A 19,940-nucleotide genomic window follows, 5' to 3' on the forward strand; every position below is an offset into this window, starting at 1 on the left:
CGTCCTGGTCATATTGGGTTTTTTTTCTATGTAAAATCTGAAAAGTGATACTTTGCATTATCGAGCTCCAAGTTCTAGTTCAGAGAGAAATAATGGGCCAAAGTCGTAGCAAGTTGGGCCTGAAATTTGGGCTAGATTAATGGACTGCACCACTTGTTGAGGTGTTTGACACTTTGACGTATGAAAAATTAAATTTGCACCTTTAAGTCTTTAACAACTTTCTAAAATGCAATCACTTGCATTTGTGAAACCGATAGTGACTTGGCCAGGAACTGAGATAGAGAGTGGCCGATTAGGAATTTATTAAACGAATTTAATTTACATATTGCTGTTTTTAGTTCAGAAAAAAACAGCTATAAATATTACTGTAATACTCTGTAGCTAATAATCATCTTATTCCAAATTATTAGAGCAATGTTATTCTTAATTAGTAGAAATCGTATTTCTGTGCATTAAACGTATCGGGAGAAGCCAACCGAGTGATATTAACGTAATCTTGGGGACAATGAGCGGATATTCCCGGAAATATTAGCCCATATATTCGAAGTCCCAGAAGGAGGACCCCTTCTCTATATCTTCTCCCATAAGCATATGGCAATATAACGCTTCTTACCATTTCGAAAATGGCATTCAGATACATTGGACCGATCGATTTGATCGAGAAATAATTCTTGTTTGGTTCTTCATTTAACACCTATAATCAAACCATCCAATTCATCACTCAAATTAATCACAAACAAGCTAATTAGATGTCATATATATGTAATATAAGCTTGCAAAGAAATGAAATAATCTTTCAGTCCCATTAGTTTGATTTCTAAACTTTTAATTTTGACAGTAAATATTTTTGTTTGTATAATATAGTAGTGGATGAAAGTTATATGAGTGAAAAGTACATTTAAAACTGAATCCATCAAATATATTTTATATCAAATATTACGGGTTTTTTATGTACCTGCCCTTTGTATAAGCTATTGAAGTAATAACAGCGACCAAAATGTTTGTAATGAAAATCAGTATCATCAAACGGAAGTCTAGGCACAATGTCATTTGCATAAACAAATCGAAAATATCTCTTTACTCCCAACAAGTCTTCCATGAACCGGCAGAACTCGTCATCTCCAACCCTTGGTTGTCCAAATGTGTAAACACCTTCAAGTCTATCCAGTAACTCATGCTCATCATGTAGTGCTAATATCGTTGGAAACAAAACCGCAAGGGCGCCACCCAAACTGTGGCCAGTGACAATAAACCGTGCATCCTTGTTTTTCTCAAGGTTTTCTTTAAGAACTTGCCTAGTTTTGTAGTAAGCAAAGGTGATGTTTTCATTGTGTTTGATATCTTTGGGCCACCAGGCGTAGTTTTCTTCGCTCTTTTGTAACCCCAGGGCTTTCAAGAAGCCCAAATGAACTCTGCCTATGCCTTTAAGATGGAACCAAGAGAGATCAAGATCCGTACACCAATCATCTGCGCATAATGGTGAAGTCCCTCGAAAGGAAACGCAGATTAACTCGTGATGCCCAGTTTTATCGCTAAACATAAAAGCTTGCGTTGGTTTTTCCTTATCAGCTACCGGCTTGGTCTCAAATGCTACAAAAATATATTCTATTTTGGTAAGAAAATGGAGCAAGGAATTAAGAATGACAAATGACATTAATCAAGTTTCTTATTAGTTACCATTGGAACAGTTGTAAAATCCTATAAAATCCATCTGCACAAAGAAGGTTTACATATAAATTTGGTTAGATTCAATTGTAAATAATTTACAAAATCTTACTCTGCATCTTAATATATATTGCAATCGATAAAAGTATTTCTGCAAAGATAAAGAAACCTTCCAATAATCTTGCACTATTTTCTTGATACGAGCTTCGTTCTCGTATGCAGTTTTAGCGGCCATGATGGCAAGTGCACTATTGTATCTTGGATCTTCATGACGAATTTGGTCATCCAACTCCAATCGTGTGTCTGTTAAGCCGATTACAGAGGAGAAATCTGGCGACTCTCGTGATAGTTGATCGACTTTATCTGGACAATTATAAGTTTTTAACAAGTACAGTAGTTTAAAACTATATATAACGAATTTACAATTAACAGATGGAGTTCTAATATAAGTTTGTGAATGAGTTATGCACTTAGCTTATGACAGGATTTGAGCCTATTATGGGATGGGTTCGTATCAAACAAATATAGTAATAATATTGAATATCCAGCGTTTTAAAGCGCATATCTATGAATTTATGATGGGAACGTCTATATTCACACCTACCAATTTGGCATTAACACCCACTATGCTCGAGTATGCTCTTATACGGGAAGTATATTCGCTTTGACCAGAAAAGTCAAAGTACTATATGGGAAGTTGGGAAGTATCAATGTATACATTTATACTTAATGAAAACAAGCGAAGAGAAGGTGTATCGTACTATTGTAGTAGTGTGACCAAAGGTTGAGTGAAGATTCGATGAGACACCTGAAAATCTCCATCAACTTGGAAACCGATTTGAGTCCTTTAATGACGATAACGCAGATAAAGATTACGAACCTACGCCAGAACGTTCCATATAACCCCTTGTCGTCGTTGGAGTTTATGAATTTTCTTTCTCCAATTTGTTTGCAGAGTAGAAGCCTGCATAATTCGAAAACTCCCACTTTCTCTAGATCCAACCACAAATAATCGTGGGCATCCATTTTTCAAGCAATACACGTGTTATTATTATTTTGAATATATTTGGGGGTAGAGCAAACAAGATTGAAAATGATCAAGGACACATAACATGTCCTTGAGATGTTACTTTCTATAATGCTGACAGATTCTTGGCCAGGAGTTCAAGCTAGTCGTCCTCAGTTTTGTACTTTCTTTTTGGACACTTATTCTCCATATAAGCTAACGGCTGTATTTACATAATTGTATGCTTAATCTCTCATAGATGTATACTAAAAGTACAACTATATGTGAATCATGTTTTGATTTAAGGGAAAATCTATTCTGCTGTTAAAAGCACTACTGCTGCTCTCACAAACAAATTTGCTAACTAATCCCCCCCCCCAGCTAACCCCTTGATTCAATTATCTTACATTCAAAAGTTATATTTTCTAAATTGAAATTTGAATTGTTGCTAATATGATCTCTAGTGTTATTTATCTCTTATGGCTTCTAATCACACTGCTAGCAGTTAGGATTGTGAATAGAACGAGATGGGTCATATCGGGTCCATTTGGGCAGGGGCCAGGTCGGGTCGTTACAATATAAGACCTATGATTAATACTGGTATTATGTTTTTTAATTAAGTTATTTGGTTTGCTCAAAAACAAGTCTTATAACAGAGAATCTATTTCCAGTTCATCAAATTAGTGGATGAGCTCTTCATATTATGACTGAATTGAAAGAGTGAAAATTGTATACAACTTAAGGGTATGTTACGTACTAGTTTTAGTCTTTTAGATGACTTGAAGTTTAAGGATTGTATAGGAATTAAAATGAATTAACGAAAAATATAGGTTGTATCTTTTATGAAAAGAAAGGTACAAATCAAGATGGAACATATGAAAGACTCGAAACCTTAACTGACAGCTTTATTTAAGCATAAAAATCAAGGTAGACAAGCAAGCTTCCTCACCTTTTTGATTGTACGGTGGTTCCATTTAATTTACTAGAAGGATACCCCAATGCATTGGTAGAGACGACGGTGGCGCTGGTAAAGATAGCGGTGTGATTCAGGATTGATCGATGCCCGACGCTTGACCGAATGGAATGAGTCACAAGGTGTATAAAAGGGTAAAGATAGTTATTTTAAGGGTTGAAGGTTGTATCTTGTAAATAATTTTATTAAGGGTATTATAGGTATATTATATGAAGATATTTAAATCTTTATCTTTATATATAATAAAGAAGAATTGTTTTCTAAAATTATTTTTAGAAAAAGTATTATGTGACAAGTCTATATTTTTCTTCAAAAAAGGTTTGATTTTATTTATGATGTCATATTTAATATTCTAATATTTTTAAAGATAATTAATAGCTAGCTTATTAAATATTTATATTAAATTCTTATTTTTTGATTGTAAATTTCCTTTTTATATTTTGTTAATGCAAGAAATACTCATACATATATATTATGTTAGCCAACTTAATATCTTCAAATCAAGTTATGATATATCAATTACAAAAACTACATACTGTATATATATATTCTTTTAACTTTTTTTATTTTAAAAATTTAGTTAATGCCCGGGTTAAACCCGAGATTATTAGCTAGTTAGTAAATAAAAGAGATGGGTAGATAGGGGTAGAAAAATATCTTGGGGGATATTGGATGAATCTAGTATGTGAGGTAAGACCATTCTTAAAAGGAAAGTGAAGAGTATATGGGGGTGTTTGGTACAATGGAATGGAAAGGGTGGAAATGGAATGAGAAACACTTCTCATGTTTGGTTGTAATGGAGAATGAGAAAGAGAATCGAGAATAGGGAATCAATTCCATTCCCTCAATTCTCTATAAAATGTAGAGAATTGATGGGAATGGAAATTTTTTATTTTTTTTTTGTTTTAGTGATGTTATATGTATTAAATTTGATTATTATTTAAAATTTAATATTTTTTATATATTCATTCTCTGCTTGTACCAAACGACGGAATCGATTCTCTTTCAAAATACTCATTCTCTTTCCCACTATATTCATTCTATATTACATTTTCATTCTCTTTGATTCACTCCTACCAAACACTCCTTAGGTGAATGGAGATAATAGATAGGTGAATTGTTAAGGCACATAGGTGAGATGAGAAGGTGAAGGGGAGATAGGTGAATAGTTTAGCCTAGGTGAAAGGATTGATGTGAGTCCACTTTAATTTATCTATATTATTTGTGTTATTTTGTTTTATTTTGATTGACTACATTGTGAGGTATAAAATAAAAGTGGAGACCAAATGATTGGTGAATGGTTAAAGGGAAAAGTGGAAAGTGGAAAGGGAAAGAATTGAGAAGGTAATGCTGATGTGGCATAAAAAAGTGTAGGTGAAAAGGTGAACGGTTATGAATGGTCTAAGAAAGAGTTAAAAGTTAAGGGTAATTTAAGCATCTTAAAAGCAAGTTGGAAAAAAAAAGGATGATTTGTTTTCAAATTTTAAATTTATAACGTGGTGCCTATCTTCTTCTTTTAACTTTTTTTTTTTTTTTTTAATTTGGTACTAGCTCTTTAAAAGAAACTACTCGTAAAAAACTACGTCGATCTACCTTGATAGATGGTAGTATTATCACTGACCGCTAACATGATATTGTTTAATTTATTTCATAGCAAATGTAAATTGACATAAAAATTTATACACTCATAATTTTGATCATGTCGATAAAAACATTTGTTATTACCAAACATATAAGTAATCAGATATATAAAAAAGATGAAATTAAAAATTTGTCATGTATAATATTGAAATCTTTACAATTAAATACATACACTAGTAAAGTTAAGGTAATTTTATTGATGACCAAGCAGAAAACTATGCAGAAGAAGCAAGCTTCCACCTTTTACTATATATATATATCAAGTTTAAAATAAAAATTATTGGCTTTAGCTATCTTTAATGAAAAGAAAAACAATTGGTTGTTGTTCCAACTTTCCAACTGGTGAATCATGTATCAAGTTTAGTAAGTCCCAATAATTGGATACGTTAAGTTCATTTCACGTGCCAAAAAACTCCAATATTAAACAGTTAAGCTGAAAGTTAACATTAGATAATTGGATATTATGTTATATATGATCAATTCCTTCAGACGGTGCAAAAAGCTGATGTTATGATTAAGAGATGTTAAATATCTGAACTAAATTACGATTGGTTTTTACGGCTTGCTCCAAATTCATGGTATGATTAAGAGATGTTAAATATCTGTACTAAATTACGATTGGTTTTTACGGCTTGCTCCAAATTCATGGCCCTCATCCATAGAGTTTAAAGCTCGTACGGTTGCACGTCAGGGATAAATTAGAATTGATTGCATGTTATAGACGCATTAAAAAAATGTTACGAAAAATATTTAGTTGGTTGTTGAAAGATAAAAGAATATACTTTAGTATTTGATATTTGTACTATATCATTGTTATCCTCTGAAACTGATCCGTTAAATTTGAAAAAGTGTGGAATGAAATATGGAGATATCACATACTTGTCATTCCTGAATCCTGATAACGTACATATGACTCAATAGTCAATACTTATAATCATGTCACGAACACTTATTCTTACGTTCAAGGTGGGTTGCGGGAATTTTTCATTTCTTATATATTCATGTTATGTTATACTCCGTATTTTACTCGGCAGGCACCCCCAAAACCCGGCCCACTAAACGACTACATAAATGGGCTGTAATGTACTGGGCTTTCTAATAACAATAAATCAATATGGAAAAAACAATCGGCCCGGACACGCCAAATATTCTAGTCATGATTTATGAAGGCCTGTACATTGGCAAAACATGAGAACTAATTCCGTCAATGCATGGATGAGATAATTTAGTCCTAGGCATATATAGTACGTGATGGTTGGATATATGGTTAAAACTTTAAAAGGCATGGGGCTATGATGATAATGTGATAGAAGCATATGATGAATGATAAATGTCGGAGAAGAAGATCCAAATTCAATGTACAAACATTTCATCAATTAAATTTCTTGTAGGGCGAAATTTAGGTGTTTTGTATACATCAATGCTTGTCATCCAATTTATGGGAGTACACGTTTGATGACATTGATATAAGTGAATGATACAGTTATGTGGTGGAAGTATCCTCATCTATAAATATATTTTTTAGGGTTAAGTCACTGGATAAACAACGTACTTTTCTTTATTTACATGGTTGCTCATTGAACTGAATTATTAATGTGTATCACCCATATACTTTTCATTTTTTTACATGGTTGACCAACTGCTGACTTGATGACCTGCTATAACATGTTAATCTCTATCTACATGGTTGTCCATTGAACTGGATGACTAATGTACTTTCTCTCATTTACATGGTTGCTCGTTGAACTGAATTATTAATATACATCACCCACATACTTATCTAATTTTTAAATGGAAATGTCGTTATCTAATTTTTAAATAGAAATGTCGATTTGATGACTTACAATAACAACAAGTTAATCTCTATTTTTATTTTTTCAGAAATTTAACAACCCAGTAATTAACTCAATCCGTGATGACCCGTACTCTAAGATTTTACTTTTTCTTTTGATCAATAATAACCCGCCTGAAAATATTTTAAAGTCTAGTATTACCCAAAATTTTGAATTGACGACCAAGTATGACCCAGTTTATGGACGTTTGGGTCAATTTGAAACGAAAGAACATGGTTGCCGAAATTTTTACCGGAATTTTCGCCTGGAAAATTGATTAAGATAATGAAGATAACTTCTGGAAAAATAAAAAGTAAATATAGAATTTAACCTATTATTGTAGGTCATCAGGTCCACATTTAGTCAACCAAGTAAAAAATAGAAAAGTATGCTAGTGATATACTAATAATCCAGTTCAATGGACAACCATGTAAATGAGGCAAAATACATTAGTCATCCAGTTCAATGAATAACCATGCAAATAGAGATTAACCTGTTATAGCAGGTTATCAGGTCAACAGTTGGTCAACCATGTAAAAAATTGAAAACTATATGGATGATACACATCAATAATCCGGCCAGTTCACTGGGCAACCATGTAAATGAGAAAAAATACATTGTTCATCCAGTGATTTAACCCTATATTTTAACTCTAAGAAAAATGTCAAATATGGATAACATATGTTCCAAGAAATCAAATACAGTACCCAACTTCACCAGATGAAAAAGTAACTATAAGTAGAAAATTGATGATAGATAATAAATACTCTAATCTAATTTCACACTGATTGGCTTTTATTTTTTGCGTACATCAATAGCTTAATGAAAATTGTTTTAAGGACCGTTTGGTTCTCCAGAATTTATTGGAATTTGGTAGTATAAAATTAGAATTTCGTTCATTTTCATGTTAGGTTAACATAAAATATTCCAAATTCTATTCTATCCAATTTTCATAAATCTTGAAAACTAAACGAGCCTTTAGTATAATAAATCACTAATACATATGCTTAAAACATATGTACGTATAAAAAGATGTCTAAAGGTTCAATGGAATACACATCAATCCATTTTTTCAAATATCTCACTTATAATTTATCATTCTTTTTCTGGATTATTTTTGAAATGACAAAAGCTGACATTTTAGAGTGACCAAAGGCATCAGTACTTTTATACATAGTACTGTACATCTTAAAATACAACAAAAAAATTTGTTAGGAAATAATAAATAATAATAATGGGACAGATCCAATTCTAGAGAAGTAATATAATTGAAGTTTTTTCTATATGATATAAAAATCATGTAATTAATGTCCATATTAGGATGCTTAGCCTTATGCCACATAATCCAATTGACGTCATATAGGACTTGTTTGGTTTGCTATGGTAATATTTCGATTAATATGAAATGTACCCTGTGACAAAGAATTCGAAAATCATTTGAATAATAATATCCACGGGGTATATATGAGTGAATGTATGATTACATAGAACCTCGCATAAGAAGACATATATGGGTAGGTGGACTAGATCTAGTTTGACCAAAACATATATACTCGTAGTATTAGTTTAGCTTATCTTGGTGTTATTGCTTTTTGAATTTGGATAGGTAGCACTTAAATGGATTCTTTTTGGTGTAGCATGATCCTTCGGACATCAACACTCCAATCATACTACCCTTCTATAGGAAGCAAGTACCATAGCATTTTCTCTCTCTCTCTCTCTCTCTCTGCTCGATCATTTCATCAAATCCCACTTTCTCTCTATCTAACATGATACATGTCATTTCTACGTTTAGAAAGTTATTCTTTATTTGATTTTATAACTAAAATATGTACGGTTCAATCTAATACTAAATTTGTAGGAACCTTTTTATTTAATCATTAAAGAGAATGGGTCCGATAATTAATACGAGTATAATTAATTTTTATGTAGGACGAATTATGTGTGGGTTTTGACAACAACGACTCAAAGCCTTTTTAAAATGGTAATCCATACGGGGATTTTATGCTTTGGAAAAATCGAAACAGCTAGCATGTGTTTATTAAAATCGTTCAACTAAATCGGAGGTCATCGATCTTTGATGAAACTTATAGACAAGGTGGTTTGAATTTCCAACTAATTAGCCAAAGAAAAGCAGTAAATTGATCTCGCCTACAACATTGATGTGCCACTTCCTAATAACCACGTCAAGACTCAAGATAGATCTTCAACTTCGGCATAAATGAGTTTGTTGTGATGAACGAATATGGGAATAATAATGGGACAATTTATTATAATGTCCATCTATATATCTCATGATTAAATTCGCCTTTTCTTGGGTAATTTACACATATATATATATATACCAGTCAACGAGATATCAATTCAAATTACATGTAGAATGGCTTGCTTTGCCAATAATGATCGTACTTTAATTAGTCTCAAGTATGATATGTTGAAGATTGAAATTTTCTTTTTAGATTTAATTTATCGATTGTCGATCGATCTAGTAATATGAATGCTCGACTGCTAATCATGGATCGAATGCCAACAATTTATCTGTTTAATTAATATTTGATCATGTATTACAAATGATCATATCTATATCCTCAATATTTGGGATGGTCCGATCTATTAACACATACATTATACGTATGATCTATCATATATTACAAAACATTTTGCTTTCTTAATTTTATCAGCTATGATTAAGTTGTACGTATATTATTTGAAGGAAAGTGTTTAATTTATTTACATTTATATATTTATATAAATTAAAACAGTTAAAAAAAAATAAAAAAAGTTAATCTATACTCTCTTATAAAGAGTATTGAATATCTTAAAATTCAGCATTTTTTTCTCAAAATACCCCTACTTAAACATAAACCCTTATATACCTTCTTTTTCCATTTTCAATAATCATTACACACTCTCATCGACCTTCTATTACCCTCCGCCACTGCTCTCCTTCTCCACCGCCTCCCTTTTATATTGTCTATCACCTTCTAGCCGCCGTAACGCGCGGGTACTATGCTCGTAAATCGTACGCTAAACTACTTCTCAATATTGGTCAATCAAATTAAATTTAAGCATTATGATTGCTTAATTGAATTCTAGACAAGCGGTCTTTATAAATATCAAGATTTAATTACTTATTTTTTGGTCAACCTGAGTATATATTCGCCTCGTTGTACGTACCGACTAATCTCGGGTGGAGCATCTGTTTTGTGGGTATAGTAGTAGCCTGGAGTCTTCATCGGTAAATCTCTGTAACCAAAAGGTTAGCATACTTTTAGATATTCTTATGGGATTCGAACTTAATTGGGTAGACGTACACTATATATGTACTAGACCATCATCCTTGTGGTAAATAGTAAGGTTATTACTTGTGTAGCGCCGTCTAAACTTATTTGTAATACGAGTAACTTGTATTAATTTTCAATATCGCCTTTTATGAGTTATACATTTCAATACTCGATCTATCTTTCCTAATGCATTTCAATCGTGTATTTATATCACTCGATCGGTATTACACAAATACACATGTGTACATAAATAATCATTATGCTTACATAAAATAATAACAAATATATATAGAAAAGTTAAGATACATGAGAATTATTGTTTGGATGCTACTTAATCATGACCTCTTCAATCAAAACCATCAAATATATTTTATTTTGTTAATCCACAATTACAAATTGCATAAACCCCATTACATAGTAAGGGTTTAGTTGCTTCATAAATCATGATGCTATAATTAATCCCTTGAAAGTAGAAAAATATATGTATATCCATTCCCATACCATCTTTACCAAATCGATCAACACAAATAATAATCCGTTATTCAAACCTAAATCACCAATATAATCTCAAATAATGTTAAGTTACCAAAGCACCTTTCATGACATGATCAATCTCTATCACTTGAGCAACTCCATAGAGCCCACCATATGTCCAGAAAACTCACCGCATGCTCTACTTACATAATTACTATTACCTCCGTAATGGTTCATGTTTGTGTTACTGGTGATGGGGCAGAGACCGACAACGTTGTTAATCCTTGTTGTCGACATACTGCCATCACTACCACCACCAGTAGCAGCTTGTTCCAAAGATTCAACTTGTTTTTTAAGGAACTTCATATAATGAACGGCTTCATCCAACATTGAAGCGGTATCCATCTTTGTTCCACCTGGTACTAATCTTTGTAGGATCCTAATCCTCTCACTAATCCTCTCTCTTCGATGTCTAGCCGCAACGCTTTGAGGGTCTTTTGATATTTTCACATTTCTTCTCTTTGGTGGCTTTACTGCTTCCGGATCAATTTGAACCGGTTGCAATGCTGCCATCCTAAATATCATTTCCCTCATTGCTTCCACGGAGTCTGGTTTCTGGTGAAACCAGCTCGCACGTGGGAAGTGATCATGGGAATTGGTGAAGTCAGATGGTTGGATTGCAACCGGTTGTGAAGTAGCGTATATAAGTGGTGTACTGTGGTTGTTGGTTGTTGAATTTCCATTGGGAAAGTTCAAATCCATGAAGGATGGATCATCGGGTTGATAAGGGTGAGAAAACGGGTCAGGAAGTTTGTCAAGGTCCATCATCATTGTCATCATCTCCATGTGTGTTTGAAGGTGTAATTTATTAGGGATTATGATTTTTGAAATTATGGAAGCAAAATATGATCTTTTAGGAGTGGAACAGTGGATGAATGTGACAGTGGGAGTGGAAGGCTATATATAACAACTTCACGCATGTATATTTTATTGTTTCGAATACCATACATCTCTCATTATTGCAAGAAAACATATACATTTACTATTCATATCCATGCACTTCTGTCCTGTTGTGGTTTTGTTATGTATAAAATACACTAGTAACAATAATTAATCGATCGGCCCTTGTAGAAACGTAAAATAAAGGCATGAGGAGAAAATACCTAATTAAAAACATGTTTCATTTATTAAGAAAAATACAAAAACAAGTCTTTGCATTGGGTATGTTTTAAGGGATAAATAGTGGGTCTAAAACTAATTAATTTTTGGATTGGGCATGTTTTAAGAGATTAGTCTTTGATTAGTCCTTGTCTGATGTGATGTTAATGTGGTGTTGACAGTGACTAATCCTTCAAAAGGATGAGTCGGGCACTGGTAAAACCCCTCATGGGTTTTGTTAGTAACTTAATTTTCAGGTGCTTTGGTTTGGATATGGATGATCTGATTCAAAAAATAACTCTTAAAAGAAGTTATTGCTCATCAAACACAAATGCAAAGAAACTTGATCACATTGACTATCTCGCTAGCACATCATTCATATTTGCACGCAGGGGCAAAGCTTAGTTGGGGACGGGAAACCGACCTGTCATTTATTCGCTAAGTAGTCCAATATTATCTATAATTCATTAAAAAAAACTAACTTTTGTTATACATAAGTGGCCGGTTTCTCACAAATGGGATAGCTTTCTCGAGTTGCTCTTACATCGTAGTTGCTTTCGGCACTTTGGTTACTTTTTCAAGCTCTACCGCTGCTTGCAGACCATTCATATTGTTAAGATTTATTTTATTTTATTTTTCACATTTGATCCTTTGACTATTTTTAAAATAGAAAATTATAAATAACTAGGATAAAAATTATAAAAAAAAAAAAAAAGGACACCGCATTGTAATAATTTCGGATCAACAAAAATAGTAATGTACTTTTAGAAAGTCTTTGAAATTTTGACACTAGTTTATCCATACAAGAAAAACAATACTATAACGGATGGGTGCATGAACCTGTAAAACCAAAGGTGAAAAAGACTAAAGAGTGCTGAATTTGTGAAAGGGTATTTTAGGGTGCTTTAAGAAAACCCCACTTTCACATGACATATGTCAGGACCAGCAACCCCGTACTCCATTTCAGATGTGGCCAGCCCATAGCGTTAATGGGCCCATTAGTGAAGGTGATGCCTCTCTTTTAAGGCTGGGTAGAGAGAACCGGCACACTCATCGAGGAGCTTCGAATGAACTTTAATAGTGGTCCTTGTGAATTGTGATACATTCATAAAACGTATTGTGAATCGAGTATCAAAAGGTTTGTTCTTATTGTAAGATAAAATGCTAATTAATTACAAAATATTCATCTTTAGAACCAAAATGCTAATTAATTACCATACACAAAAATTTGGAACCATATAAAAAACTAAGGTTAGTGCCCTTCATTCGTGCAACAGATAACAAAATATAAAATATCTGTTAATAAAACTAACTTTTAAGTTTTTGAAATTATTTTAAGCAATCAAAAGCCTATAAAATCACCAATTCGTTCCAAAAACCATTAGAAAATTGTCAGAAAGTAGTCACAGTTGTAACTTTACTCTCATACTAGGCTGGTAGTGTTTAACAGTTAAAACAATGTGATGTTGGTCGTGTTTCATCCTAGTTCCGTCACTAATCATACTACATACCACAACAACCATAGGTGAAAGGATATCAAAAGGTTATTTATATAAAAATTTTAATAAAATATAAATTCTCTTTTTCTTTTTCAAAAATCGTACAGAATTGTCATCTTATATTTATAATTAACTTATATATCTTTATGTAGTAATATACTTGTTTAATTTTAATTCATAATTCTTGTTGCATGCATTTACATTATAGATTCGGAGACAACACAGATCATTGCATACTGTTGTCTTCAAAAATTTTTGGAGACAACAAAGTGGACAAACATATGTCGTCACGAAATGTCAAATTTCTTATAGTGATCGAAACGGATGATTCTTTCATCATAAAGATAGAGTATGTGTTCATCAATTTTTTGATAAGATTAACTAAATGGGCTAGGTTTTGATTGAGGCACATAAACTCGCCTAAACATACACTTGTCAATCCAGACGGTTAATATCCTATTGCCAAAAACTATGAAAACTTTGCTTCCAAAACAATATTGTCATATTATCTTGTACAGTAAGCTACAAGACATGCGCATATAGATTGTAAACAATATCCGGGCTTACCTATGGTAGATTCCTTTTCTAAAGAACCACCAAACTAGTTGGCAAGTGATTTTGATCCATTGCGGGTGGCACTAGCTTGCCATAAGCTACAAGTCTACAACTACAAAGAAGTGGTCCAAAATTTCCATTTCAAGGAATTTCTTTTTAAGTTTTGTATGAGCATTGTTTATCTCAATTAGGAAGGAAAAATAAAATAAAATAAAAAACTTATAATACCAGTGAATGGTCTGTCCATTTTTAGTTGTTTATCTTTAGCCAAACTTATTTTCCACTATTGTTATATCTCTGTCTGTCTGCAAAAACAACAACAAAAAGTTACTTCCATGTTACTGCAAATAACTACTTCGCACGATTTGCAGTTAACCCCACACACCAAAATATCAACCTTCAAAATCATGGTATGTCTTTTTATTTTTTTTTGTGTGTCCATCTTAATACAATACGGACACAGGCTAGTATGATATTTCCGACAAGTTGTATTTGACAAAATTATTGAATTACTTGGTATCAAGTTTAATGAATCCTACATTTTTATAACGGTTAATTAAATGTTACAACATTGTTACCCTTACTCTAAAATACTCTTAATATATCTTCACTAGTGGTAAGGAGTTGAACTATGGTCTTCTCCCTAATCATAGTGTACTTAGGTGGCTCTTTTAATCCTCACTCATTCAAAACAATCTAATAAAATTTATCATTGTATTTTACTACGAAATCAGAATCTAAGCTCTAGAGAAAACTAAATTCAACTCAAGATAATATAGTAGCTAGATTCTAATGCTACAAACAAAAGAATACATCATCGGCTGTCTAGAGGGAGCCCGCCTATTTGTCTTCTTTCTTTTATTGATCAATCTCATTGTTTTTGTTTAATAATTATTGAATGCTACAAACAAATCAAAAACAACAAATCCTAATCATTTCCTTAAATAAATAATACTCTATTATTATTATGGTGTTGTCGCTAACCTCCGTCCTACTCTTCGCTAATTAAAGCTGTTGCTTATGTTGCTAACTATTCTGTAATTCTGTTCATCGCTAAACTGCAACGATTCTTTTTTGATATGAAGTCACGAGAGCTTAGTTTATTTCATTAGAAAGGTTTATTTAATATTTTTCTTGTTCAATCTAGTCAATACAGCAAAAATACCTTTTATTCACATTAATCTTTCTCGGTGCTATAGGGTACCATCAAATTGTCAAATGTTTACATTTGAAAATGTTTATAAAAGCTGGATATATATGGAAAAGACGCGCGATATGATATGCTAGCTAGTAGTGCACGAGCGTCCCATCAAATATGGAATCCAACTAGTGCTTAATGATAAGCATGGCATTGGATGATTTATCATTTATGGATTTAGACTTTATTTTGTGGCGAAATTGATCATTTTAAAAGTGAATGATTGGACATTCATCTTTCCAAAAACGATATGCTAGAAATGTTCAACTACAAGTCCGGTGCGGAAATTTACTGGAAACTTCGAAATCGTTCAATGTATGTACATAATATTGCTCATTGAGTTGTCATTACGACACGGCATTGCCGTAACAAGTCAAACAATCATATATAGAAAAAAACGAAAAAACAAACACATATAATTATGTCCATAGACGGATAGAAATGGAGGCTTCATGATTTTTATCACATAACTTATTGCTATCACATGCGTTGAACATTTGACCTTGAACTTGATAAGGAATGAAGAAACAATAATCAATAAGGATATGATTGTTTTATAAAAAGGTGAAACCTTTTAATTTATACATCTTGTTTCTCCCTCTTTTTTCTCTCTAGCTTTTCTTAATTTTCTTATAAAATTTGTTGTTAAATTAGTGAAGTTATATATGTGAAACACCTAATGTGAAATTATATCTTAATTAATACAAATCTGGTTTACTTAAACTTTCATTTATGTACTCAAAGTATTTACTCAGTATAATAGTATATTATAACTTGTATAATTTATTTTAAAAAAATGTTAAACAAAACCCTTAGAGTTTCACTTAACGTGCATAAATAAATTATACATTATCATATTAAAAGTTCATCCCGTGAATTTTATGGTAAGTGTACAACTAAATAATGCACCTTAACAAAAGCGGTTATATAAACAATGTCGTCCACAATGATATTCGGAAGAAAAGCATTGACATCTTGAATTCGATGAAGTCACTCTCTTTTCTTTGGATCCATAACAGAGATAGAAAACATCATTCTTCGTGGGAAGCTTGGGATGTGTGTCCTCTTTGGCTAGTTAGGGGAGAGGAGTGGTGGGAGGCATGGCAAATGGCATGGCATGCCGCCGAGATAACACCGTCGCCAACCCGAAGGCATGCTAGCGGCATGGAGTCCAACGGCATTAAAGCCCTGCGAGGGATGGACTATTCGAACGTTGGAGAGGAGTGTGGGGGAGCGGAGTAGGGGTGGGGTCCATGTGTATTTGACCGTTGAACTTGATTAAAAATAATAATAATAATAAAATTTCCCCTACCTAATTTATCTATAAATACACCTCTTTCTTAACCAAAAAAATCACCAAACAAAAACATATCTTCGCATTTCCACAAAAAAAAAAAAAACACCACGTTACTAAAAAATGGATTCCTCTTCCTCATCTTCTTCATTTTGTATTCCACCGGAGTTAGACGATTCGTCTACGGAGAGTACTTTTCAGTTTTTTAATCAAGTGTACACCGAGATTGAAGATATCGGCACCTCTTCCGACACTCGTAGGTATATTGATCGAGACGGGGAAGAAGCTCGTGCGATACTAAGGCGTGACTACTTGACGATCCAGCGATGCAACCACCATCAGTTGCGAGTTTGATTTTGTTGTCTTCATTATCATGTAGAATTTTAGTTTCGGTTTATGTTGTTATTTACTTTTTAATTCATGTTTATGTAATGTTTAGTTTAATTTTAATGAAATATTTTATGTTTTTATTAAAAAAGAAAAAGTTTGATTAAATTAAATGAAAAAGAAAAAAAATAAAATTTGGGAGGGTTAAGAAAAGTCATGAATGCCATTAAAAATAAGGGAGAGATGGTTGGGAGGGTTGAAAAGAAAAATTGAGTTGGAAGTATTTGATTGGTGGAATTTGGGAGAGATGGAAATTTGGGAGGCATGACTCCTCTCACCCTTAGTTATGGTTTTGATTCTTGGAACTTGTTTTGGGTTGCATCAAAAACACCACGGAGTAAAAACCGGTGGCTCGGCCTTCGTTGGTGGCCAGTTTTTCTTATGTCTTGGCTTAATTTGCATAAGTTTTTTGCCGCTTTTTTGCAATTTTAGCAGTTAAAGTTTCAGGATAAGTCTAGTTTGTGTATTTTTGTTATTTTTTTTTTTTTTTGTATCTCTAGACTATGTATTGTGATTTCTAGCATCTTGTTAGGAATCTGTTTTAATAAATTTCTAGCGTTATGACAAAAAAAAAACACGAAAGTCCATATTGCTTCGTTTAGCAAAACTCTTTATAAATTAATAATAAAACCCTAAACATGTTTTGTAATAAATAAATAAATATGGGAAATGCTAAATACAACCCTAAGGGCTGTATTTAACGTGCATAAAAAAAATTGTACCTTCTATATTAAAAGTCTGCCCCCTGATTTTCATGGTAAATGTACAAACAATTTATGCACCTTAAATACAGCTCTAAGGGCTGTATTTAGCAAACCCAATAAATATTTTGAGTGTGGGTATCTAGTTAGTCCTAATTATTCCGACTAATGATTAATTTATTACCCCGTATAACTTACATAATGAGTAATGACATTATAAGGGGGTGGGAGTGGTTTCCCCAACCCCAAAGTTCCCAAAATATCCACATCACCATCTTCCAATAAAAACTCTCCACCTCAAACTTCCCCAAATCATCCCAAAATGGTGGCGCCACTCACCCCAACCCCAATTTCCACATCATCTTTTTTATTTCCATTTATTTTTACTTAACAAAATCACAAATTATATTAAAATTAAAAAAACATACCCTTTTATTATATTAAAACAAAGAAACGTTACATAATACTTAAAAAAAATAAACATTACATAATACTTAAAAACAATAAACATTAAATAATACTTAAAAAAAAAGAAACATTAAATAATACTAAAAAAAAACTAATCATCGAGATACGCCAAATCTTGAGCCCATACGTGCTCCGTAAGATCATATCAAAGGCGATGGTAAACTTCTTCATCAATCAACTCCGCATACACACTTTCATCGAACACCCGTTGCACTGGCGGGTCCATTATATGGACCGGTGAGATTGCCCTCCCGTCCCTATTAATGATCATGTTGTGTAAGATAATACATGTATGAACATACTTTCCAATTTTGTCTTTCGTTAGAGGTCGAAGAGGTCGTTAAAGAATTTTCCATTTACCTTTGAGGACACCAAAAGCTCGCTCGACATCTTTTCTGGCCGCCTCTTGCAATTTCTTGAATCTTTTTTCCTTAGGGTCGGTTGGATACGGGTATGCTTTAATAAGTGTTGACCACTTCTTGTAGATCCCATCACTAAGATAGTAGCCACGTTTATAATCTCGGCCATTCACGCGGAATGAAGAATCCGGAGCCGTTCCGTTACGCGCTGTGACATACAAATCGGATTGGTTCAACGCGTTGATGTCGTTGTTCGACCCCGGGACACCGAAAAAAGCATGCCAAATCCACAAATCTTGTGACGCGGTGATTTCAAGCATAATAGTTGGACCGTTGTGGTCACCCCTCGTGTATTGCCCTCTCAAACGTCCAGGACATGCCGACCACTCGACATGTGTGCAATCGATGCTACCAAGCATCCCAGGCATATGATGTCGAAGCTCGTGGGCCTCGAAGATGCGTGCAACGTCGTGTGACGTCGGCCTGCGTAGGTACTCTCGGCTATACAACCGAATGATGGCGTCACAAAAATAATCAAGGGTCTCTCGTGCCGTTCTGGCTGCCATGCACAAGTACTCGTCATACTCGTCTGGTGCATTACTCGTCGCGAGTTGCCTAACGGCGGATGTGCATTTCTGTATCGCCGTAAAACTTTTTCTTCCTCTTGCATCGTAACGTTCTTGGAAATACGGGAAGTTTGCTTCAATGTCGCGCACGATATCTAAAAACATGGTCTTGTCCATTCGAAACTTCTTTCGAAAGTAATCATCTTCGTATTTTGGTTGTTGAACGAACCAATCGTTCAAAAGAGTGGCAAGACCAATTTCCCGATGCCGGTCCGTATACCGTCGAGTTTGAGGAGCACTAGAAGTTGCCGTATCTTCAAGAAAGTGTAACGCGTTAACAAAGAATTCCATAGAGCTATCGTTTGATTCGTCGGGAGAGTCGCTCGAATTATCCAAAAGACCGGAAGCCACGTGTTGTTTTATAAAGTGTAACGCGTTAACAAAGAATTCCATAGAGCTATCGTTTGATTCCACGTGTTGTAAGAAATTAGTGATGAAAAGGTTGGGGTGTTTGAATTTTATAAAAATGTAGTGAAAATGATAGTAGTTGTGTGTTGTTTTGGGAAAAAAAGAATGTATATATATTGAGAAAGAGGTAAATGAAAAAAAAAAAAAAGAAGCAACGGCTAGTAACCCCGCTCCCCTCGCCACGTGTCCAGCCACCAATGGTCCATTTCCTGCGCGCGGCCCCACGTCCGGTTTCTCTCTCCTCGGGCTCTCTTCCCCGTTTTCGGCCATCCTTTCCCCACCCCGACCCACCGGCGGCGGTGTTCCCACGCGGGGCCGGGGTTCACCGCGCCTCACCCCACATCCACTGCCACGCCCCTAATATGCACAAAAATCTGACATGGACATATGGGTACGTGTTAGTCGTGTTACT

At 33.7% G+C, this 19,940-nt stretch overlaps 3 protein-coding genes across 3 annotated transcripts; all 3 read right to left on the bottom strand.

Annotated features, from left to right (window-relative positions):
• Window positions 1–379: 379 nt before the first annotated feature.
• Window positions 380–2,691, bottom strand: LOC122588145 (triacylglycerol lipase OBL1-like). The gene is made up of 5 exons (XM_043760279.1): window positions 2,550–2,691; window positions 1,835–2,028; window positions 1,678–1,711; window positions 956–1,590; window positions 380–694 (listed from the first exon to the last, which is right to left on the bottom strand). The coding sequence occupies exons 1-5, from the start codon at window positions 2,689–2,691 to the stop codon at window positions 428–430; spliced, it is 1,272 nt and encodes a 423-aa protein (XP_043616214.1). The 3' UTR covers window positions 380–427.
• An 8,055-nt stretch (window positions 2,692–10,746) lies between these two features.
• LOC122589034 (transcription factor HEC1-like) lies at window positions 10,747–11,870 on the bottom strand. Its single transcript, XM_043761271.1, has one exon. The coding sequence runs from the start codon at window positions 11,719–11,721 to the stop codon at window positions 11,020–11,022; it is 702 nt and encodes a 233-aa protein (XP_043617206.1). The 5' UTR covers window positions 11,722–11,870; the 3' UTR covers window positions 10,747–11,019.
• Window positions 11,871–18,475: 6,605 nt separating this feature from the next.
• LOC122588146 lies at window positions 18,476–19,513 on the bottom strand. The gene has a single exon (XM_043760280.1). It carries the CDS (start codon window positions 19,511–19,513, stop codon window positions 18,476–18,478), a length of 1,038 nt encoding a protein of 345 aa, XP_043616215.1.
• Between the last annotated feature and the right edge of the window lie 427 nt (window positions 19,514–19,940).

This window comes from Erigeron canadensis, chromosome 2 (assembly GCF_010389155.1).
Source record: "Erigeron canadensis isolate Cc75 chromosome 2, C_canadensis_v1, whole genome shotgun sequence".
NCBI lineage: Eukaryota > Viridiplantae > Streptophyta > Magnoliopsida > Asterales > Asteraceae > Erigeron > Erigeron canadensis.